The 25,998-nt window shown below is 36.2% G+C and overlaps 2 protein-coding genes across 2 annotated transcripts; one reads left to right on the forward strand and one right to left on the reverse strand.

The window, feature by feature from the left end:
• Positions 1-5,728: 5,728 nt before the first annotated feature.
• LOC138909180 (uncharacterized) lies at positions 5,729-6,085 on the reverse strand. The gene has a single exon (XM_070200364.1). It carries the CDS (start codon positions 6,083-6,085, stop codon positions 5,729-5,731), a length of 357 nt encoding a protein of 118 aa, XP_070056465.1.
• Positions 6,086-8,957: 2,872 nt separating this feature from the next.
• On the forward strand, positions 8,958-11,669 carry LOC104094704 (xylan glycosyltransferase MUCI21-like). The gene is made up of 3 exons (XM_009600684.4): positions 8,958-9,434; positions 9,519-9,590; positions 10,170-11,669. The coding sequence occupies exons 1-3, from the start codon at positions 9,260-9,262 to the stop codon at positions 11,465-11,467; spliced, it is 1,545 nt and encodes a 514-aa protein (XP_009598979.1). The 5' UTR covers positions 8,958-9,259; the 3' UTR covers positions 11,468-11,669.
• The last annotated feature ends 14,329 nt before the right edge of the window (positions 11,670-25,998 follow it).

The raw sequence follows: 25,998 nt of genomic DNA on the forward strand, positions 1-25,998 counted from the left end.
TATATTCAGTAACAGCCCATGATTATAGGTTTTTAAGAGTGAAAGATTACATCTTGAAGACCAAATCTTGAAAGTCAACTTTTGGGGTGTTCTTTAGATTTTGAAGAAATCATATGAAATCCAATACAAAACCTTGTTGTGTAACTAGTGATTGAGAAGTGGAATCATCATAAAAACACACTTAGAAACTCACCTTAAGTGTGTATTGGAAGCCTTGGCCGGATGTGTGATGGAGAGACAAGCCTTAGTCTTGAAATCTTCTTATTCTTCTCTCTCCCCGCTCATGTATTAATAGGTCCAGGTACAGTATTTTTTCACTGGTGTTATCCCTGTGCTATAAGGCTTTAGCTCACTATTTTGCTAAAATCGGATACAGTATTTTTTCACTGATGCTATCCCTGTACTATAAGGGTTTAGCTCACTGTTTTGCTAAAATTTTCTGCTTCCCTCATGTGCTATAGTTGTACTATGGGGAGATAACTCACTGTATTTTCTTTAGTCTTATTGCTTTTAAATTAATAGCCAAGGGTTTCCTATTACTACAACACTCAAAGATTAATAAAACAATTATCCCTAAGTATGTGAATAACTTATCTACTCCTGAAATTCTCATGTGGTTCGGGTCTAAATTAAATTGTATACCTAACCTCCAAATTGCTCGAATTAGAATTAGAAATTCACGGGGCCTTACACATTAGCCTACCTCGGTACCACAAATCGAACTCATAAAATTTCAAATCTTCCAACTTTAAGTCGTTGAACGTAGCGTAAACTCTTAAAACGACAAGCGAGGTCATTACATTGATCCGTATATGGAGGCAATATACATACATGATATGCATCTTACACATAAAGTTTATTATGGTTAATTGATTGTGTTCTTACCTCAATTTGCACCTTTATTGATTCAAGTAAAACTCCATTGCGCATAAATCTAATTTTGTGGACTTATGTAGTAAATAAATACATTTATAAAGAAAATATGAAGACAAATTGCAGATTTAGTATAGATTTAAAAGAAGTATACTAAAATATGAAAATTAATATTTGTTTATATGGAACCTTAATTTTTTTTTTGTTCAAGTGTTTACTCTAAATCTATATAAACTTACTAAAGTTAAATGAAGTACAAGTACAAATACATATAAAATATTTATTAATTCAATGAATAGTTGATGGGGGTAAGTTTTTACTTATATAAAATAGGAAAAATGACGATGTATAGCCGTTGTAAAAATAATAGTCAAAAAAATGTATAAATTTATATATTTTTATATACATTATGTTTGTTATATATAAAAATTATACAAGTTTTATCTATTTTTTCGGCTACTAAATATAAATAGTTTCTAGCGCGGGCTAAAAACGATAATACCCATATAAAATATTATCTAAAGTGGGGTTTCAGTCAGCCCAAACAGCTCGTGAATGTCATGTGGTAAGATACTTTAAATGAACTCCTTTAAATAAATAAATTAAAGTCTGTTGATTCTTTAATCTAGTTATAGAATCTGCTGACTATGATCTATCACTTTCCCCATTATACCTTTTTAAAAGTTTTTTATTTTTTAAGTTGCATTTTAAATTGAAGAAATGCCCAACAAAACTCTCACACAATTCCATTCACCTAATCTTCCCATTATCACTTCATTTAGGCTCCGTTTGTCCATAAAATAAAAAAAAATAATAACAAATAATTTTTAAAATGTGTTTGTCCATAATTTTTTTTTTATTTTTTGGAAAATTTTTGAAAACGAGTTTTTCAAAATTAAAATTTTTAGAAATTATTTTTTCTCCACTCATAAAACTGCAATATTTTTTCAACTGAAATGTTTGTCCAAATATTATTTTCAGCTTAACTCAAAATACTATTTTTAAAAATTATAATTTCTATGTCCAAATGCCTACTTAATCACCTTAATACAAGAAAATCCTTTCTTTACAATTTATCATACTTTTCTTTTATATTGGCTAAGAAGCAAGAAAATACTATTGAAAAAACAAAGGTATAAATGTACGGTTAATTATGCAATGTATGGATTATCATTGGATGTTGTCACACTATTGTGATAGATACATATTGACTAATGATTTATTTATTTATTTTTACATTCGGTCCACTAGATTACGATTAATTCGAATTTGCATCAGGTAATGGCGGTTAAAAGAGGAAGCACTTTCTTTCGGAATTGTGACTCAAATCAAAAACTCTAAAAAAAATGTAAAACAATTATATTCATCCTATCACAACTCTCGACGGCAACTAATATATTGACAGAAAAGAACAACTAAAATAAAGAAAAAATTGAAATAGAATAATTAGATGTACTTTGTCTTTAAAAATAATAAAACAAAGAAAGAAGTATAAAATCGTTTAAGTATAATGTGGGAAAAGGTGAAAAGGCCATGCTTACCTTTTCGAGGCCTTGATTAGTGCACTATATTTATTTAGATATTTATTTATTTATTTATTTAAAGACACTCTTTTTGAGTCGATAAAGTATGACCACCATTTATTTTTCCTGAGTTGGAATTTTCCCTTCTCCTTTTTCTTTTTAGCATATCTGGTTTCTTTCTCGATAACTTCATTAATTCACATACTTTAGTTCCCTTTATATAATTTTATTACAGAATAACAAAAAGTAGGTCTTTTCCAATTAATAAAGATCCTTGGAACCACAAGAAATACTTGGCAATTGGTGGCCTTTTGGTATTATTGCTATAGAGCTATTAAAAAATAATTTAAAAAGAACCTTAATTTTTTTTTCTTTCGTTATCTTGAAATTTTCCTTTATTTTAGCACCTTTCTTTTCTTTCTAAGCACATAATTGCAAACTTTACTAGTTCCACCATATGTTTTTACTTTACTTAATGGAAATAATTTAATTTTAGGATAAAATGTAATGAAAGTATGTTTTAGTGGGTTTCATTGTCATGTTATTTGTTCATATACTTAATTATATATCGTTGACGTATAATTCAGAAAATTTATTCTCTTCTTTTAAAATTCTGTTTTCAGTAATGTCATAGTATGAATGATGTTATATAATATAGAAAAGAAAAAAAGCGATAACTGGAATTACACGAAACAGGAAAAATATAATGTAGCATACATTGATATTATTATTACTGGTAAGATGCCATACGAGGTTTTTAATATTTAACAAAATCTTTTGAAACCACAAAAAAAATATAACACTTATAGAAAAGCTCAAAATTATTAAAGCGTCCTCAATAGTAAGAACTCAGAAATCTTTGAAATGTGATTAATATACACAAAAACTTATTTCTGATGAAAGCAAAATCAATTTTAATTATTAATAATAAGCAACATTTTCCTGGTGAAACAAGCAAAAGATTTCATCCCCTTTTTTAATTTTTGCCAATGTCAAACATAACTTTTTTTTATGTTTTTATTACTCAAACTACACTCTTCATTCGTCATACAAAAGAGTTTGACTAAATAAATTCATAAAGTAATTTGTAGACTACTTTTAATTATATTGAATGGATACATAAACGTTTGCAAAAACATTATTCGCGTATGTTGCTTTTGAAATGTATTATTGAGTGTTAAAGAAAATCTTTGCATTTTGAAATATTTTATTGTCTTTATATTATTATATATATCTTTTTTAGAGACTCAACGTCCTTGCTCAAATTTACCGCACAATTTTCTCAAAGACTTGGCATTTGCCTGAACCTAATAGAGATTTTATCGAGATTAGCTCGGGACTAAGAAAATCAAGCTTATGCAAGACATCCAATGGAGGTTCTAGAGACTTCTGAGAAAATAGAGATAGAGAGAGAAAGAAAGAGTAAAAGATGGAACATGAAAAATGATTTTCTATTTTCTCTTCTTTCTTGCTGCAAAATGTAAAGTGTGTATATATATATACATGTACACGTATATATGACAGTTAAGACAATGTGTATGACTAACTGTGTAACTAACTACTAACTGTACAGTTGTGCAATACAATACCAATACAAGTACATGTAATACAATAATTTAAGGCTATTCTCAATACCCCCTCTCAAGTTGGATAGGAGGATCTCACAGCCAACTTGCCAAGTACAACAGCATGTTTAACCCCTGTGAGAGCCTTAGTGAGGATATTTGCCAATTAGTCATTAGTTGCTACATGATGAAGAGAAATAAGACCTTTGTGGAGCTAAGTTCTGATAAAATGGCAATCCATCTCAATGTGTTTGGTCCGTTCATGGAACACATGGTTGTGAGCAATGTGAATGGTTGATTGGCTATCACAAAATACAATAATATGATTGTGTGATAGTGAGCTCTTCAAAGAACCTATTCAGCCATACTAGTTCTCCAACAACCTTTCTAAGGGACCTATATTCAGCTTCAACTGATGACAAGGAGATGGTCTCTTGTTTCTTGGACTTCCAACTAATAGGGTTGTCTCCTACTAGCACAATGTAGCCAGTAACAGATCTTCTAGAATCAGGGCATGCTGCCCACTCAGAATCATAGTATGCAGATATTGAGCAATCAACATTGTTTGAGAAAAATATCCCTAGTGTGGGATCCTTCATGAGATATATGAAGAGGTGGAAGGCTGCAGTCAAGTGTGTATCTCTAGGTGCTTGCATAAACTGACTGAGAAGCTGCACACTGTATGCTATGTCAAGTCTTGTGTTAGTTAGGAAGTTCAGCTTTCCTACTAGTTTTCTGTAGTATGTGGGATCTGGGAATAGAGTTCCTTCATTGGCTTTTAGTTTCAGGATAGGATCAAGGGGAGAAGATAAACTGTTGTATGCAAAGCAGTCATATTCATTGAGCGGGTCTAAAGCAAACTTTCTTTGAGAGATGAGAACTCTGTCTGATTTGTAAAGGACTTCTAAGCCCGAGAAGTAGTGAAGTCTCCCTAAGTCTTTGATTCTGAATTGTTTGTCCAGAAAAGCCTTCAGGTTAGCTATCTCTACTGAATCAGTACCAGTGATTAACACATCATCAACATACACTGCTACAAAAATGGTGGAGGATGAGGTCCTTTTGGAGAATAGTGAATAGTCATTCTCAGAATGCCTGTATCCCATTGATGATACAGCTTCAGTTAGTTTGGCATACCACTGCCTCCTAACTTGCTTCAATCCATATAGGGACTTGTTTAGTTTGCAAACCATCTTGTGTAAACTGGGCTGATCAATCAAGATACCCATGTAACTTGTAACATTTTTCCTTTGTGTGACCGGGTCTCTTGCAATAGTCATAGAATGGGCGACCTCTGTTGTTCGCAGTGTAATGTGTCTTGAAATTACTAGCTCCAAATGGACTTTGGTGTTGTATAGGTGTGGAATTCACATGTAATGAAGTAGACTCGAGGTTTAGTTGATTACTTGGCCTGAACTCCCTTTGTTTCTCTTCGTGTATCAGGAGGGAAAAAGCTTATGCTAAAGATGGCAGGGGTTTCATCATCAAGATGCTTCCTCACACTATTGTATATACCTCATTTAGGCCCATCAAAAACTGGATGAGACGTCGATCGTGTTCTGCTTTGTGCATCGTCTCTTTTGATCCACATGTGCAAATGCAGCTGCACTGAGAATTGGCACTCAATGTGTTTAGTTCTTCCCACAGTCTCTTCATTCGTGTGTAGTAGGCAGTGATATCCAATGATCCCTGAACAAGGTCGTTGATCTCTTTTTGGATCTGATATAACTTCTCTCCATTTGTTTGATCATATCGGTTTTCCAGCCCCCTCTATAACTCAACAAAGTCATTTACATACTCAACGCTATCATAAATCTCCTTTGCGAGGGAATTGAGAATCCAGGGGGTCACCATATCATCACATCTTTCCCATTGGCAAAGTTGAACTGAATTAGGGCTAGGTTTCCTACATTCCCCATTTATGAAACCTAGCTTGTTCTTCACTGACAGAGCTCGTAATACACTTCTTCTCCAAGATCTATACCCAATTTCATCAAATGAAACCGGTACTAACATTGCTCCAGGACTGTCCGATGGATGAATATAGAGAGGACTACTCGCATCGATGACCGGCCAGTCATTTCCGGTCGCATCAGGTGTTGTTTCTTCGCTTTGGTTTATGGCCATTAGAAAGGTTCTAATAGATGAAATTAACCAGCGTATCAACCGATCTTGCGAGTAGATAGATCGATTTCACTGAAAAACTCCGATTCGTGTGAAAATCTCAGCATGAATCAAGGAATCGAAAAACCCTAGAATTCGGAAAAAAGAGAAGAGGATTTTGAGATATTGAAAGAGGAATTCCGGTAGACCTCGAGTAGATACGTTCAATCGGGCTCTGATACCATATCGAGATTAGTTTGGGACTGAGAAAATCAAGCTCATGCAAGACCTCCAATGGAGGTTCTAGAGACTCATGAGAAAACAGAGATAGAGAGAGAAAGAAAGAGTAAAAGATGGAACATGAAAAATAATTTTCTATTTTTTCTTCTTTCTTGCTGTAAAATGTAAAGTGTGTATATATGTACATGTACACGTATATACGACAGCTAAGACAATGTGTATGACTAACTGTGTAACTAACTACTAACTAGTAAATGTACAGTTGTGCAATACAATACCAATATACAATACCAATACAAGTACATGTAATACAATAATTTAAGACTATTCTCAATATATTTTCCCCTTACCTATCTTAATGAGCGAGATTAATCTAACTCAATTGGATTTTAAAGTTGTTTTATAATCGTTCAAGGTTACATATGTAGGAATTTTGATATTGTTTATTAATGATATTGTCCCCTTTAAACCTAGACCTGCACGACTTTTATACACATGGTACTAGAATCACAAACTTGCTAGATTATTATTATTCAATATCTCTTTCATATTTTGCCGATATAAAATTTACATCCTTGGTGTTACATTTACGTTCGTGGTTTTATTTCATATGTATATGTCGCTCCCGTTTGGTCATATATTTTAATACTTTTTTTTCAAAAAATAATTGTAAATATTATTGCTCATGGAATATGATTAGTTTTTAATTTTTTTTTCAAATTTTCAAAAACTAGTTTAGGGCAGTTTTTTGGTGAAATATTTACTTCCACTCACAAAATTTTAACTTTTTTTTTTATAAATAAAATACATGTTCAAACACAACTTCAACTTTCAAAAATTATTTTTCAACACGACTTTAAAAAACACTGTTTATAAGTTTCAACTAAATTTATGTCCAAAATCTAGTTTCTTATTTATAACTCAATTAGTTTATGTAATTATTTATTTTATTCTGAAAATTGTTGCTCCACCGTTCCCTAAGTAGTAAAAGTCATTGGTGGCATTGGACTGCTAATTAGTGCTCCACTTTTTACAGCATTACACCATTTCTCCATTCATCCCTTTTTAGACTTGTTTAGTTTAATGATGTTTAGAATCGAGATTCTCGTCATCTGACGATATTATCGTAACTAAAATATGTTTAATTTTTTTATTTGGATAATTTTTCTCATATTAGTAAGATCTCGTTTTTTTAATACCATTATTTCAACTTCAAGTTTGGCTTTGCTCACGGAGGCATCTCCATCATCCAATTTCATTTGGACTTTTAGCCTCAGAAACAAATTATTTCAAGATTAATTATATCGAGATTAATTATTCTAAACTATTATCTCACCCTCCTATAAGAATAAAAATAACACTATAATCTCGGAATAACTAATCTTAGAATTAGTTATACCGCGACTTTATCCCAACTAAATGTGGGATAAACTCATCTCAAATTTAATTTTGAGATTAATTATCTCTTATCTCTCGTACCAAACGAGCCCTTATTGTATTGCGAGCGCGTGCATTTTTTTTTCTATTTCTAAAAATAGATCGAGATTGCAAGATATGGGCATATATGATGCACTCTCTATGCCAAGGAGAGGCAAGCCTATGTTTGGAAAAGAGGGGTCATCAGACTCGTTTACTTCGTCAAAAATTGTGAATATATATATGATTATATATGTTTAAAATGATCATATATTTTATTTAGAATTTTTACAATCAAAAATTATATATAAATATTGGTTGAGCAGTCCGCTCATATGTTCGCGACACCTTCAAATCATGGGTCCGCCTATAATGCCAATGGGAGATTTTTACATAGAGAAATTTTATTACATAAGACCATCTTTGGTTGAAAATGGAATTTAAGACAAAAAGAGAACGACTTTTAGCACATACCAAAAGTATATTATAATTTGTGATTTAACATATAATAATATTTAAGAGTGAAATAAAAATTTAAAATTAAATACTTCTAAAATATAAAAATATTTATATATTGTTAAGAATGGATTACAAAGAAACGAGACACATGAAATTAAACAACAGTATTAAAAATTGCCTATCAATGAATATTAACTTTATTTTTTTGCTTCAAGCACTAGTATTCAGAAATTACTGATTTAATTAATTTAAATTTGTATCATAATTCACAAACACGACTTATAAATCGCAATTACTGTTATAAATCGATTTATAAGTCCATTCAACTATTGCGATGCATTCAGTTTGATTTATAATTACGACTTATAAACTTATAAGTCGCAATCAATAATTGCAACTGATAACTGCCAATTACAGTTTGCAAATCTTATGCAATAAGATAAGAATTTAATTCATGTACTCAAACTTTCTACTTTGGCCATTAAAATACAGCTGACTTGGCTTCCTTCAATTGACAACTCTAAACGATGATTCCTTATTCCTCACGCCCCACCCACCCCACCCCACCCCACCAAACCCCCAAATCCCCACTTTCCAAAATCCACCACCCTCACTACCCTTCTATTAAGAATCTCCTTTTCAAGCCTTCAACCCCAGAAAAACCTTCCCATAAGCAAACTATAAACACTATATACTGCTTAAAAAACAAAAAACCACTATATACACAAAAAGTTCTCTTCTTTGAAACACATATTTACATATATAAAAATTTCTTTTCTTTGTTCTCTTCATTCTTGAAAAAATAAAAAAGCTTTCATCTTTCTTCTCCCTCCTTCTTCTTTAACCCCATAAAAACCTTCTCTTAAGCAAACTATAAACACCCTTTTGTTTTTTCAACTCATATATACAAATAAAGTTGTCTTCTTTGGTATCTTCATTCTGCAAAAAAAAAAAAAAAATCCTGAAAAAACCTTCTTTTAAGCAAACCACAAAATCCCTTTTGTTCCTTCAACATATAAACACATAAAGTTCACTTCTTTGGTATTTTCATTCTGAACAAAAAAGCTCCTTTTTTTGTTCAATATGTGCAAGAAAATGATGCATTATAAGAGATATCAGCACTGGAGTAAAAAAGAAGATGTGTTTGTGGTTTGTGTAGATGAAGAACTAAACTCTGGTTATAATTGCAAGAGAGCTAAACCAAAACTTTTTTACCTTCTTTTCCTTTCTTTAATCTCTTTCAGCTTTATTTTCTTGTGTAAGTTGCTCTCTTCTTTTCTTTGTTTTTTGGTTTTTTGGGTTTTTTTTCTTCCTGATTTTGTTTTGTTTTGCATGTGTGCAGATTCATTTAGTTCTGAAGAAGGTGGACTTGTTCCTAAAACAGATATAAATTCTTGTTCCTCCGTCTCTAACGGTTAGTTTCTCAATATTTTTCTATGTTCTGTTTTTTTTTCTGTTTTTTTTTTCTCATAAAAAATGGTCCTATATCCTTCTATGTTACTATATTGTTGAAAAAATAAGTTCTTTTTTGGGGGGTAATGAGCTCTATTTTTGGTTTTGAAGGAACTAGAGCTATTTTTGGCTTCTGAGAAGCAAAAGTCTTTGTTGATTTTTGTAAAAAATATGCAAGTGATTTAGATTCTAATTTCCTTTTTTGAAGGTTCTTTGGGATAGTAATGAAATATTGTGTACAAAGAGGTGAAAAAGCTGCTACTTTTTTATTGCTTAATTGTAATCCTTTTATGGGAGTGATTTAAATCAGGTTGGAAAAGGGTATAATTGCTCAATGTTTATTTCTTGATTATTTAATAGTCTTTTGTTGACGAAGGAAACAAAAATGAAATGTTTATATGTGCTGAATGAGTTTCTTGTTCGTGTTAGAATCTTTTGTTTGTTAAGGTTGTTGGTTTTAATGTAACAGTAAGAGAAGTAATATCAACATTTTTTTTTGCTTAGCGATTTTTGACAGATCATTTGTTTGATTGAACTGCAGGGACAATTTGTTGTGAAAGAAGCAGTATTCGCTCCGATGTATGTGTAATGAAAGGTGATGTTAGGACTGGTTCTGCTTCCTCTAGAATTACCCTCTACAGAAATAATGGTCATAGCGATTATGTGTTGCGCGATCCTGATGAGAATGACGAGGTACTTCAGCATGAAAAGATTAGGCCGTATACTCGGAAATGGGAAAAGAATGTGATGGATACCATTGATGAGTTAGACCTTGTTGTGAAAGGGAAGTATTATGGCGTTCGCCAAAAGTGTGATGTCGAACATGATGTTCCTGCTATATTTTTCTCTACTGGAGGTTATACCGGTAATCTTTACCACGAGTTCAACGATGGACTCTTGCCCCTTTACATCACTTCTCAGCACTTCAACAAGAAGGTTGTGTTTGTAATCCTTGAGTACCATAATTGGTGGATAATGAAGTACGAGAATGTTCTTTCTCACCTCACCGAATATCCTATTATAGACTTTAGCGGAGATAAGAGGACTCATTGCTTCCCTGAAGCTATAGTTGGTTCAAGAATCCACGATGAGCTAACTGTTGATCCTTCATTGATGGGAAACAATAAGACGATTAGAGATTTCAGAGACCTTCTAGATCGAGCTTATTGGCCTCGAATTAGAGGTTTGATCCAAGATGAGGAACGTGAAGCTCGGATGAATAAAGAAAAACTTGTTTCGTCACCCTCATCTGAGTCAAAGATGGTGGCGACGGAAGAAAAGAAGGATTTGAAGAAGCCTAAAGTGGTCATAATAGCGAGAAATGATTCTAGAGCTATAATGAACGAAGATTCTTTGGTTAAAATGATCGAAGATATTGGGTTTCATGTAGAAGTTTTGAGGCCACAACGAACGACAGAGCTTGCAAGGATCTATCGAGTCCTTAATTCGAGTGATGTTATGATAGGAGTTCACGGTGCTGCTATGACTCATTTCCTCTTCATGAGGCCTGGTTCTGTTTTCATCCAAATCATTCCGCTCGGAACAGATTGGGCAGCAGGCACTTATTATGGAGAACCAGCAGTGAAACTAGGTCTCAAGTACATCGGATACAAAATTCTTCCGAAAGAGAGCTCTTTGTATGATGAATACGACAAGAATGATCCCGTCCTGATGGACCCTAACAGCGTGAATGACAGAGGATGGGAATTCACAAAAAAGATCTACCTTGATCGTCAAAATGTGAGGTTGAATCTTGGAAGGTTTCGTAAAAGATTGCTTCGCGCCTACTATCATTCTGTTGCTAATGAAAATGAGCGTCTTCGTCGTCAAAGTCAGTAACTTTTTACCTTTTTATGGTTTACCAAACATACTTAGTGTCAATTGTTAAAGCTCTTAGAGTAGTTGTATATCATAATTCTGAATAAAAGAAATAAGCATTGCTGTAGATCTAGATTAGTGGCAATGCCTTTTGTGTACATCAAGTAGGGAAATGGTAAGTTGTTATTTGGTTTCTAAGATAAAGAAATGCTTTGCTTTCTGAGATTTAGCCTATACTTGTGGTTCTCATGCAGTGCATAGTGGTTTTAATTCACTGTGTACACTTACCAATTTTTTTTAATTTTTTTTTTAATTCCGGAATTTTTCACTATGTGGATAATATATCTATATGTTCAACAAAAACATACCCAGTGCGATCCCACAAGTGTGATATGTGGAGGATGAGATATATACAAACTTTACCCCTACCTTTTGTGGGGGTAGATATACTATTTTGGATATACGCTTAGGTCAATATATCTGTATGTACACATTATAAATGGCATTTATGTCCTTGAACATGTCCATTGCATTTTTTGGTTTAACCATCGGGTATCCGAAATGTCACGACCCAATTTTACCTGTAGGTCGTGATGGCGCCCAACACTACAGCTAGGCAAGCCAACTAATAAATTAAGCATACATTGATAAAATTTAAAACCAAGAAAATATAAACCCAAACTCTACCAATGTGTGTGCCAAGACCTGGTGTCACAAGTGAATGAGCATCTAGTAGATTATACAAAACTCCAAATACTGTCTGAAATGAAATAGACAAAATGTAAATATAAGAAGAGACACTGGTAGCTGCAGAACGGCTCAGAAAGGCAGCTCACCACTATGCCTCGGGATGACGTGGGTATGTGATGATAGGTCCTCCACTAGTACCTGTCTCAGATCCTGCACAAAAAGTGCAGCAAGTGTAGTATGAGTACGTAAATAACGTGTACCCAGTAAGTATCAAGCCTAATCTAGAAGTGGTAGAGACGAGATGGCCGACTTTGACACTCACTATGGGTCAATAATAATAACTGAAATAAAACTAGGATTTTTAAATTAGCATGATTTACAGAATTTACGATAATTTATTAAATCAGCAGAAATAATCAAATTCCTTCCAATGAAAAAAATTCTCAATATATTAATTAAATTCCTTCAATTCAAATAATTTTCAATTTATCAATTAAATCTCATTTACAGGAGTAACAATTAATTCCTTAACAGGCAAGAATAATAATTCATTAAATTCCAAGGATTTTTTCAATTATATTAATTAACTTCACAAGCTAAAGTAAATTATTAAAGTATCGTGTAATTATTATTATTAAGCACGATTTCTGCCGAGGACGTACGACCCGATCCAGAGTGTCGTGTACACTGCCGAGGGACGTGCGGCGCGATCCATAGATGCATCTATCCTGCCGAGGCGTTCGGCCCGCTCCACAAGAAAGGAGGACATTTTCTTATGTGCCTCCGGAAGGAGAGTATATTTATTATAAGATGAATTTGGGAGGAGAACAATTTCTTTTAACAATTAATTGATTTAAACAAAAATTAAGCATATGAAAATTTCATATTTTTCTACTTTTCATAACAATTCACAATATATACATCAATTATTTTAATTAATAAAGAATACAATTCACACAAGTAATTCATGCTTTGAGTCTTAAACTACCCGGACTTTAGTATTAATAGTAGTTATGCACGGACTCTCGTCACCTCGTGCGTACGTAGCCCCCGCAATTAGCAACAATTATTCAATTTAATCCCTATGGGGTAATTTTCCCCTCACAAGATTAGACAAGAGATTTACCTCGTCTTGCTCCAGTTTAATCCACTATAAGGCCTTTTCCACGATTATCCAACTCTGTCTCGCTCGAATCTAGCCAAAATAATTCGATACAATCACTAAAAATTATAGGAATCAATTCTATAATAAAATACTATATTTGTTTAAATAGAAATCCCGAAATTAATTAAAAATCCGTCCGCGGGGCCCACGTCTCAAAATCAGGCAAAAGTTACGAAATCCGATAACTCATTCAATTACGAGTCCAACTATAACAGTTTCACTCAAATCCGACTCCGAACCGATACCGAAATCTCAAAAATTCGTTTCTATGAGATTTCTAAAAATTTCCCAAATTTAAATCTCAAAACACGAATTTATGGTGAAAACAATGATATACTTGTATATGTAGACCAAATCCGAGTTAGAATCACTTACTCCAATATTTTTTCCTTGAAAATCTGTCAAAAGTTGCCTCTGCTCAAGCTCAAGTTCGTCAAAAATGGCAAATGGGACGAATGTCCTTTGTTTTTATAACTTACAGCTCTGTCCAGTTCGATCAAGGAGCTCGATCAGGGGAGCTCGATCTCAAGAAGCTCGATCTCGGGAGCTCGATCTCAGGGAGCTCGATCTCGGGAGCTCGGTCTTGGGAGCTTGATCTTGGGAGCTGGTCTTGGCCTCGATCAGGCCTCGAGCGTGGGACATGGTCATGGCCTCGATCAAGTTCGATCTTGGGTCTTGATCCTGGCCCTCAAGCCTTGCCTTCGATCGTGGCTTCGATATTGGGCCTCGTCCCTGGCTTCGACTCAAGTCTCGATCGTGGGCTCGATATCTGGGTTCGATCTGGGGCTCGATCACAGCCCAGAATATACAGCAGAAGAGAAAATTGTATCAACTTTTTTAGTCCAACTTTTGATCCGTTAACCATCAGAAACTCACCTGAGGCCCTCGGGACCTCAACCAAATATACCAACAAGTCCTAAAACATCATACGAACTTAGTCGAACCTCTAAATCACATCAAACAATGCTAAAACCATGAATCATACCCCAATTCAAGCTTAATGAAACTAAGAGTTTTTAACTTCTACATTCGATGTCGGAACCTATCAAATCAACTCCGATTGACCTCAAATTTTACGCACAAGTCATAAATTACATAACAGAGCTATGAAAATTTTCGAAATTGGATTCTGACTCCGGTATAAAAAAGTCAACTCATCGGTCAAACTTTCAAACTTAAATTCTTATTTTTAGCCATTTCAAACCTAATTTAACTACGGACTTCCAAATAAAATTCCGAACACGCTCCTAAATCCAAAATCACCATACGGAGCTGTTGGAATCATCAAAATTCTATTCCGGGGTTATTTTCTCAAAAAGTTGACCGAAGTCAAACTTAGCACTTTAAGGCCAACTTAAAGAACCAAGTGTTCCGGTTTCACCCCAAACACTTCCAAATCCCGAACCAACCATCCCCGCAAGTCATAAATCATTACAAGCACCTACGGAAAGTTTTACTTTTTGGGAACGGGGTTCTAAAAGTTAAAATGACCGGTTGGGTCATTACATTCTCCACCTCTTAAATTAACGTTCGTCCTCGAACGAGTTTAGAATTGTACCTGGAGTGCTGAATACGTGTGGATATCTGCTCCGCATGTCTTCCTCGGCCTCCCAAGTCGCTTCCTCGACTGGTTGGCCCCTCCACTGGACTTTTACTGCAGAAATCCTCTTGGACCTCAACTGGCGAACTTGTTTATCAACAATGGCAATTGGCTCCTTTTCATAACCCAAGCTATTATCTAGCTGAACTGTGCTAAAATCTAACACATGTGATAGGTTAGCATGATACTTCCGGAGCATAGATACGTGGAAAATCGGATGAACTCCCGATAGGCTGGGAGGCAATGCAAGCTCATAAGCAACCTCCCCAACTCGTTTAAACACCTCAAATGGGCCTATAAATCTTGGGCTCAACTTGCCCTTCTTCCCAAATCTCATAATTCCCTTCATCGGCGAAACTTTCAAGAGAAATTTTTCACCTACCATAAATGATATATCACGCGCTTTCTGATCCGCGTAACTCTTTTGTCTGGACTGTGCTGTACGAAGTCGCTCCTGAATCAACTTTATCTTTTCCAAGGCATCCCTTACCAAATTAGTACCATATAACTTAGCCTCACCTGGCTCAAACAATCCGATAGGTGAACGACATCACCGACCATATAAAGCCTCAAATGGAGCCATCTCGATGCTGGATTGGTAACTGTTATTATAAGCAAACTCGGCCAAAGGCAGGAAACGATCCCACTAACCTCCAAAGTCGATCACACATGCCCTGAGCATATCCTCCAAAATCTGAATTGTCCTCTTTGACTGTCCATCGGTCAGCGGATGAAAGGCTGTGCTGAGCTCTACACGGGTCCCCGACTCACTCTGTACTGCTCTCCAGAAATATGAAGTAAACTGAGGGCCTCTATCTGATATGATGGAAATTGGCACACCGTGCAACCGAACTATCTCCTGAATATAAATCTGAGCCAACCTCTCTGAAGTATACGTAGTCACAACAAGAATAAAATGTGCCGACTTAGTCAACCTGTCAACAATCACCCATACTGCATCAAACTTCCTCAAGGTCCGCGACAACCCAACTACAAAGTCCATAGTAATTCGTTCCCATTTCCACTCTGGTATAGTCATCTGCTGAAGTAGGCTACCTGGCCTCTGGTGCTCATATTTTACTTGCTGGCAATTTAGACACCTAGATACATACTCAACTATGTCCTTTTTCATTCGTCGCCACCAATAATATTGCCTCAAGTCACGATACATCTTAGTAGCACATGGATGAATAGAATACCGAGAACTGTGTGCCTCTTCCAGGATCTTTTTCCTCAGTCCATCCACATTAGGAACACATAGACGATCCTGGAGTCGCAGAACACCATCCGCTCTAATAGTAACTTCCTTGGCACCACCTCGTAGTATCATTTCACGAAGAACCATCAAGTATGGGTCATCATACCGGCGAGCCTTGATTTGCTCAAATAGTGAAGATTGGGCCACCACACATGCAAGAACTCGGCTGGGATTTAAAATATCCAGCCTCACAAGTTTGTTAGCCAAGGACTGAATATCTGAGGCTAATGGCCTTTCCTCTGCTGAAATGAAAGCCAAACTACCCATACTCTCCGTCTTCCTGCTCAAGGCATCTGCAACCACATTTGCTTTGCCCGGATGATACAAGATAGTAATATTATAATCTTTTAGTAACTTCAGCCACCTGCGCTGCCTCAAATTTAGATCCCTCTGCTTGAACAAATGCTGCAAAATGTGATGATCAGTGTAAACTTCACAAGACACCCCATAAAGATAATGCCTCCAAAATTTTAGAGCGTGAACAATCGCAGCTAACTCCAAATCATGTACTGGATAATTCTTCTCGTGGGGCTTCAGTTGACGTGAAGCATATGCAATAACTCGCCTTTCCTGCATTAATACACAACCCAAGCCAACGCGTGATGCGTCGCAATACACTGTATATATTCCCGAACCAGATGGTAACACTAACACGGGTGCTGTAGTCAGTGCTGTCTTGAGCTTCTGAAAGCTTGACTCACAATCATCGGACCATCGGAACTGAACACCCTTCTGGGTTAGTTTGGTCAAAGGTGCTGTAATAGATGAAAAACCTTCCACGAACCGACGATAAAAACCTACTAAACCCAGAAAACTCCTGATCTCAGTCGCCGAAGTGGGACGATGCCAATTCTGAACTGCCTCAATCTTTTTGGGATCAACTTTAATACCTTCGCCCGATACAATATGTCCCAAAAATGCTACAGACTCTAGCCAAAACGCACATTTAGAGAATTTAGCATATAGCTTTTGTTCTCGCAATGTCTGAAACACTACTCTCATATGCTGCTCATGTTCCTCCTTACTACCCGAATAGATTAATATGTCATCAATGAAGAAAATGACAAACGAATCAATATATGGCATGAATACCCTATTCATCAGATCCATAAACGCTGCCGGGGCATTAGTTAAACCGAAGAACATCACCAGAAACTCATAATGACCATATCTAGTCCGAAAAGCAGTCTTCGGAACATCCGAATCCCGAATCTTCAACTGATGGTACCCCGACCTCAAGTCGATCTTAGAGAATACCCTAGCACCCTGCAACTGGTCAAATAGATCATCAATACGCGGCAACGGGTACTTGTTCTTAATAGTGACTTTGTTCAATTGGCGATAATCAATACACATCCACATTGTTCCATCCTTCTTTTTCACAAATAATACTGGTGCACCCCAAGGCGATACACTCGGTCTGACGAACCCTTTGGCTAGTAACTCTTCAAGCTGTTCTTTTAATTTTTTCAATTCTTTCGGAGCTATGCGATACGGTGGGATAGATATAGGCTGGGTATCTGAAGTCAAGTCAATACAGAAATCAATATCACGATCAAGTGGCATACTTGGAAGATCTGACGGAAATACATCGGGGAACTCCCGAACTACAGGCACTGAATCAATAGCCGGAGTCTCTATAGTAGTATCCCGAACATAGGCTAGATAAGCCAAACAACCCTTCTCAATCATGTGTTGAGCCTTTATAAAAGAAATAACTCGATTAAATGAACTAACAAGCGAACCCTTCCACTCCAGATTATGCAATGCTGGAATAGCCAAGGTAACAGTCTTGGCATGGCAATCTAGAATAGCATGATATGGAGATGATCAGTCCATGCCCAGAATAATTTCAAAATCGGTCATCTCAATCAATAGGAGATCTGCTCTAGTTTCATAACCACAGAATGCAATAATACAGGACCGGTAGATCCGGTTCACAACAATAGAATCGCCCACAAGAGTGGACACATAAACAGGAGTACTCAAGGACTCACGAGAAACACCCATGAATGGAGCAAATAGAGATGACACATATGAATACGTAGATCCTGGATCAAATAATACTGAGTCATCTTTGCCACAAACAGAAATAATACCTGTAATCACGGCATCTGAGGCCTCTGCATCTGGTCTAGCCGGAAAAGCATAAAACCGAGCTGGAGCGCCAACTGTCTGGCCTCCGCCTGGCTGACCTCCACCTCTAGGACGGCCCCTACCCACCTGTCCTCCACCTCTGGGTGGTCGGACTACTGGTGGAGCAACTGGTCTAGTAAGCATAGGCTGTTGACCCTGTTGTACTGGTCTACCCTGAAGCCTGGGGCAAAACCTCCGCATGTGACTGGGATCCTCGCACTCGTAACAACTCTTCGGTGCGATGGGATGCTGACTAAGTGTCTGGCCCTGGGGACGTGAATACCCACTGGGAGGACTCTGAATAGCTGGTGAGCGGTAAGAACTCTCTGGGATAGCACTGAGATAAGGTCGCATTGGAGCACCTCGAGGAGGTGGTGGTGCTAGATATGGGGGTCTGCTGGACTGCCCCCTCACGAACTGACCTCTGCTCTCGGACAGAGCACCTCTGAATTCTCCAGAGTACCTAAACTGCTTATCTCTCAGAATCTGCTCTCGGCTCCGCTGACGTACACCTTTAATCCTCTGGGCTATCTCCACAACTCGCTCATAAGAAGTACCCATCTCAACCTCTCGAGCCATAGTAGCCTGAATACCAGTATGTAAACCGGCTACAAACCTTCGCACTCTCTCCGCCTCAGTAGGGAGTATCATTAGTGCGTGGCGAGATAATTCAGAAAACCTCACCTCATAATCAGTCACTGACATCTGACCCTGCTGGAGCTGCTCAAACTGAAACCGCAACTCTTCCCTCTGGGAGGGTGAAATATACATGTCCAAGAAGATACAGGTAAACCTGTCCCAAGTCATGGGAGGAGAATCTGCTGGTCTGCCAAGAGCATAAGACTGCCACCATCTATGGGCTCTACCCTCTAGATGAAAAGTAGCGAAATCAACCCCATGGGATTCCAATATCCTCATGTTGTACAGTCTATCCTTGCAACGATCAATGAAATCCTATGGATCCTCATGTCGCTCACCCCCGAAGATAGGAGGATGTAATCTAGTCCATCTGTCCAATAGTTTCTGAGGATCGGCGGCTATAACTGGCCTGTGCTCAGGTGTAGCTGCTGCCACTGGCTGGGCTCCACCCACGGGTAGTGCACCCTAGGTCTGATATACAGTAGCTGCCTGTCCATGAGCCTGCGCGGTAGGGGTCTGTGCTCCCCCGCTCGCCTGAGATGTGGCTGGGTCTGCCGAAAATAAATCGGTCTGAGTCATATTGTCCATGAATCGCAGCATACGACCCATGACATCCTGAAATCCCGGTGCAGATGTGAAGTCCACCGGAGCTGGCTCTGCCACAGGCACCTCACCCTGCTCCTCAATAATGGGATTCTCTGCTGGATCCACTAACGGCATAACTGGAATAGTCCTGGGACGTCCTCGCCCTCTACCACGGGCAGGAGCCCTCCCTCGTTCTCTGCCTCGGCTTCTAGAAACTGAGGGAATAGCTCTTCCCTGGTCTGGAACTTCATTCGAGCGCGTTCTCACCATCTGTGAGAAAATAAGAGAAGGATTTTTAGTGCTACATTAATAACACAATGGATTGTGAAGAAAGGTAATTTCCTAACACCCTATAGCCTCTCGAAGATAAGTACAGACGTCTCCGTACCGATCTGCAAGACTCTATTAGGTCTGCTCATAACTTGTGAGACCTACGTGAACCTAGAGCTCTGATACCATATTGTCACGACCCAATTTCACCTGTAGGCCGTGATGGCGCCCAACACTACAGCTAGGCAAGCCAACTAATAAATTAAGCATACATTGATAAAATTTAAAACCAAAAAAATATAAACCCAAACTCTACCGATGTGTGTGCCAAGACCTGGTGTCACAAGTGAATGAGCATCTAGTAGATTATACAAAACTCCAAATACTGTCTGAAATGAAATAGACAGAATGTAAATATAAGAAGAGACACTGGTAGCTGCAGAACGGCTCAGAAAGGCAGCTCACCACTATGCCTCGGGATGACGTGGGTATGTGATGATAGGTCCTCCACTAGTACCTGTCTCAGATCCTGCACAAAAAGTGCAGCAAGTGTAGTATGAGTACGTAAATAACGTGTACCCAATAAGTATCAAGCCTAATCTAGAAGTGGTAGAGACGAGATGGCCGACTTTGACACTCACTATGGGTTAATAATAATAACTGAAATAAAACTAGGATTTTTAAATCAGCATGATTTACAGAATTTACGATAATTTATTAAATCAGCAGAAATAATCAAACTCCTTCCAATGAAAAAAATTCTCAATATATTAATTAAATTCCTTCAATTCAAATAATTTCCAATTTATCAATTAAATCTCATTTACAGGAGTAACAATTAATTCCTTAACAGGCAAGAATAATAATTCATTAAATTTCTAGGATTTTTCCAATTATATTAATTAACTTCACAAGATGAAGTAAATTATTAAAGTATCGTGTAATTATTATTATTAAACACGATTTCTGCGGAGGACGTACGGCCCGATCCAGAGTATCGTGTACACTGCCGAGGGACGTGCGGCGCGATCCATATATGTATCTATCCTGCCGAACCGTTCGGCCCGCTCCACAAGAAAGGAGGATATTTTTTTATGTGCCTCCGGAAGGAGAGTATATTTATTATAAGATAAATTCGGGAGGAGAACAATTTCTTTTAACAATTAATTGATTTAAACAAAAATTAAGCATATGAAAATTTCATATTTTTCTACTTTTCATAACAATTCACAATATATACATCAATTATTTTAATTAATAAAGAATACAATTCACACAAGTAATTCATACTTTGAGTCTTAAACTACCCGGACTTTAGCATTAATAGTAGCTACGCACGGACTCTCGTCACCTCGTGCGTACGTAGCCCCCGCAATTAGCAACAATTATTCAATTTAATCCCTATGGGGTAATTTTTCCCTCACAAGATTAGATAAGAGACTTACCTCGTCTTGCTCCAGTTTAATCCACTATAAGGCCTTTTTCACGATTATCCAACTCTGTCTCACTCGAATCTACCCAAAATAATTTGATACAATCACTAAAAATTATAGGAATCAATTCTATAATAAAATACTATATTTTTTTAAATAAAAATCCCGAAATTAATTAAAATTTGTCCGTGGGGCCGACGTCTCGAAATCCAGAAAAGTTATGAAATGCGATAACCCATTCAATTACGAGTCCAACCATACCAGTTTCACTCAAATCCGACTCCGAATCGATACCGAAATCTCAAAAATTCATTTCTATGAGATTTCTAAAAATTTTCCAAATTTAAATCTCATAACACGAATTTATGGTGAAAACAATGATATACTTGTATATGTAGACCAAATCCGAGTTAGAATCACTTACCCCAATATTTTTCCCTTGAAAATCTGTCAAAAGTCGCCTCTGCTCAAGCTCAAGTTCGTCAAAAATGGCAAATGGGACGAATGTCCTTTGTTTTTATAACTTACAACTCTGTCTAGTTCGATCAAAGAGCTCGATCTCGGGAGCTCGATCTCAGGGAGCTCGATCTCGGGAGCTCGATCAAGGAGATCGATCTTGGGAGCTGGTCATGGCCTCGATCAGGCCTCGAGCGTGGGACATGGTCATGGCCTCGATCATGTTCGATCTTGGGTCTTGATCCTGGCCCTCGAGCCTTGCCTTCGATAGTGGCTTCGATACTGAGCCTCGTCCCTGGCTTCGACTCAGGCCTCGATCGTGGGCTCGATATCTGGGTTCGATCTGGGGCTCGATCACAGCCCAGAATATACAGCAGAAGGGAAAATTGCAGCAGCTTTTTAAGTCCAACTTTTGATCCGTTAACTATCCGAAACTCACCCGAGGCCCTCGGGACCTCAACCAAATATACCAACAAGTCCTAAAACATCATACGAACTTAGTCGAACCTCTAAATCATATCAAACAACGCTAAAACCATGAATCATACCCCAATTCAAGCTTAATGAAACTAAGAGTTTTCAACTTCTACATTCGATGTCGGAACCTATCAAATCAACTCCGATTGAGCTCAAATTTTACACACAAGTCATAAATTACATAACGGAGCTATAAAAATTTTCAAAATTGGATTCTGACTCCGGTATCAAAAAGTCAACTCATTGGTCAAACTTCCAAACTTAAATTCTTGTTTTTAGCCATTTCAAACCTAATTTAACTACGGACTTCCAAATAAAATTTCGAACACGCTCCTAAGTCCAAAATCACCATACGGAGCTGTTGGAATCATCAAAATTCTATTCCGGGGTCGTTTTCTCAAAAAATTGACCGAAGTCAAACTTAGCACTTTAAGGCCAACTTAAGGAACCAAGTATTCCGATTTTACCCCAAGCACTTCCAAATCCCGAACCAACCATCCCCGCAAGTCATAAATCATTACAAGCACCTACAGGAAGTTTTATTTTTTTGGGAACGGGGTTCTAAAAGTTAAAATGACCGGTTAGGTCATTACACGAAACTTGTTGGCCAACTAATCCGGATTCTCGATGCACAAGGCACTTATCCGGATTCTCGGCGGATAAGGCTCAATAAAAGGGGAAATACCCTATCAAGAGTTTCTCCATTCGTAAGGTTCGACTCTAAAATTTTTTGTTAATGGTGGAGGAATCATATCCATCTGTTCACACTTCTTGATGGTGAACATCAAGATGATAGAAATTCAAAGAGTTTCTTCATTCGTAGGTTAGACTCTAAAACTTCTGGTTAATGGTGGAGGGATCATATCCATCTGATCACACTTGATGGTAAATATCAAGATGATAAAAATTCAAAGAGTTTCTCCATTCGTAAAGTTCGACTCTAAAATTTCTGGTTAACGGTGGAGGAAACCAAGTATTTTTGAAAAATTTAAAACACATGTATGTCTAATAAATCACAGCCATATCCCACTCCCACATATCTTGGATCTGTCCATCTGATGATTTTCCCATATGCCTATGAAGTTGTTTCTAACATGACTTTTGGTGCTAACATGATTGTATTTCTGTTCTCATCAGCTCATCTTCTGCAACATTTTAATAATTTAACAATTATTATCTCTGCAAAATATTAGTCCTAGGTTTTATATTATTGCAATCATACAGTTGCATCTATTTTCTTTGCTGGCATTCACAGAACACAAACCTACATTTATTTAAACTAGTATTTGGTCGCGTATTCTGTGTGAATGAGAACAAAATTTTCAAAAAAGACCTAAGAATATTCATAAATATATTTGATTTACAAAATAAATAAAAATTATAAGTTCTTGAAAATGATAGACTTTAATTGTATTTAGGTAATTCAATATAAGAAAAAACCCGCATCACAGAATTATCCAACTTTTTATGGGTGGTAATATTAATTGAAGTCTAAGAAAATAAATCTAACTACTAAATGCTAAAAAAACCCTACTAAATAAAAAGAATTGCATGTCCACCGGTGGCAACTTAAGCTACGTTTGACTTATCTAAGAGCATTTAAAATTCTGGAAAAAAGGAATGAGGATCAAAGCATGTCTCAAGAAGAAGAAAAAGATTGTCATGTTTAATTTATTATTTTGATAAATTAATTCATAAAAGTCGGCCATTGTCTTTTTTCAATTGGTATGTAGGAGAATATCATTGAGCATAGAAAGCGATGTCGTATTAATTACTGATATACCTAATCAGTAACACCATTGGGAGGTCAGTTAGTTGATCCATGGGCCCAAAAACACCTAGTGCCACTCAGAGGTATTCCTTTATTTTTTCATGGCGATCTCCCAATACTTATTTTTAATGAATTCAATATATACTTTGCGTCAGGCTGTGAATGAACAATATAGATTAAAAGTCTAAGAGGATCGAAAAGCCAAAAAATATTTTAACTTATATTAATAAAACTAAAATAAAGACTGTTCAGAAATAAGATCAGGATCATGTAGCTAGGTGTTCTTAAATTCTACATATTTCAACTTTCTAGCATTATGCAAGAAAGTCCAAATAGCGTATTCTTAGTTTATGAGACTGTCAATATCTCGTAATACAAATTTTTATTGAATAATTTTCTAAAGATCTTTTGTGGATATCTGTTGAACAACTCAAAAAAAATACCAATTTACACGTATCTTATCCAATTGAATCTAGATTAAAATATTTTAGTATATGTCACTTCCACCTAAGTAGCTTTTCTCACTGTGACCAATAACCATGGGGGTGCTCCTTTGAGACATTGAGCAGCATACTTTGAACTTTTTAATTAAAATTCAACAAAAATTGTTCGTTGTAAAATAGATTGCCGATATGCTCCATAACATGAGTCAATATCTACAAAAGAAGATAACAAGGATGTAAAAAAGTCTACAAATCTAGCAAAGAGCTATAATGAATTATAAATATAAACATATAATAAAGAAATTAAATGGTCAAATGAGCAGCCAATTATGGATAATTAATAACCTTCACTAATCAGTTAAATGACAAATATATTATGTATTCTACTTGTATATTCATATTGAGCAGTAGTAAAGACTTGCTAATACTTATGAATCGTAGTTGAATAATGACTCAACTTCTGATTTGCACAAGTAATAAATTAGAATGAGAGATAACGTAGGATTATTATCATTAAAAATAAATGTCTAAAGCTTGTATATACAATAAATGTGCTCAATTTTATCTTTGGTATTCATTATAATGTATAATTACATTTTTATTCAACAATGTTAAAGGAGTATTGTTAAACTCAAGGGTAAAATGGTCGTTTAGCTTCTGAAGGATATTTTAGTCAAATAACTTTATCCAAAAATTTTCACACACTTATAATATAGTATGATATACTGTCTACACATATGATACATTTTCTTAAACTAATGATACTTTTATATATATATATATATTCAGCTTGAATCTTATTAAATATTATGACCTGTGATTTCGATTGCTTTGCTAGTCAACACTATAGTTTTCAGCAGTTATTAAAATGTTCCACCTTATTTGTGTTTCCCAATGGTGACGTTTTCGGTACAAACTGATAAATCTTTTTATTCGTTTTGAATGCACTAACCTTTTATAGTATAGAAATGACACTAGTTAGTCACTTTAAAAGACTGCTATTTAGAAATTAACCATTGTATCTTTAATTTTAGTTTTTCAGTTCAAAAATATTATGAAGTTAAGATTTTTAGTTTAAAATTTCAGAACAAAATAAATACTTTCTAATCTCTAAATAACATTCCTGAGAATGGTTATATGTGCACTTGCCCCCGTGTACTTCTTCTCTATGATTATATCATTATGTCTATTCTTTAATGATTATAACACTAGGTGATTTTTTTTAATCTGGCTCGGTACATATACTGTTGGAAAGTAGCAGTTATTCGGTGGAATAATTAAGGTGTACGCCAGCAGAATCAAACATCATCATTTTAAGAAAAAAGTTTGTTCTCTAATGACTATCTTTTGCAGCATTATAATAGCTTGACAATTCTTCGGAAGAGACGAAAAATGCTATGCAACTTTTTACCATTTGTTTAAGCTTTTGGTGGGTAGAGTTAGGCTTCCCCTTTTTTCAAGAATTCATCCATTTTCCTTTACTTCATAGGCCTTCCCTAATAGGGAAAAGCCTTTCATTTCCGTCAAATGACACGGCTTTCCTCGGATCATCCACCATCCGAGTTCCCTTTCCTTCCTATGGTATGCTCTCTGGCGCAGGCCTACCACGCTTCATGTACACAATATTTG

This window comes from Nicotiana tomentosiformis, chromosome 4, assembly GCF_000390325.3.
Source record: "Nicotiana tomentosiformis chromosome 4, ASM39032v3, whole genome shotgun sequence".
Taxonomy (NCBI): domain Eukaryota; kingdom Viridiplantae; phylum Streptophyta; class Magnoliopsida; order Solanales; family Solanaceae; genus Nicotiana; species Nicotiana tomentosiformis.

Excerpts from the sequence above, each read along its gene's own strand:
- LOC138909180 (XM_070200364.1), bottom strand. The coding sequence starts at position 6,085 with ATGGCCATAAACCAAAGCGAAGAAACAACACCTGATGCGACCGGAAAT.
- LOC104094704 (XM_009600684.4), top strand. The coding sequence starts at position 9,260 with ATGTGCAAGAAAATGATGCATTATAAGAGATATCAGCACTGGAGTAAA. Across the intron at positions 9,435-9,518 it reads TTTCAGCTTTATTTTCTTGT|ATTCATTTAGTTCTGAAGAA; the intron begins GTAAGTTGCTCT and ends GCATGTGTGCAG. Across the intron at positions 9,591-10,169 it reads TTGTTCCTCCGTCTCTAACG|GGACAATTTGTTGTGAAAGA; the intron begins GTTAGTTTCTCA and ends ATTGAACTGCAG.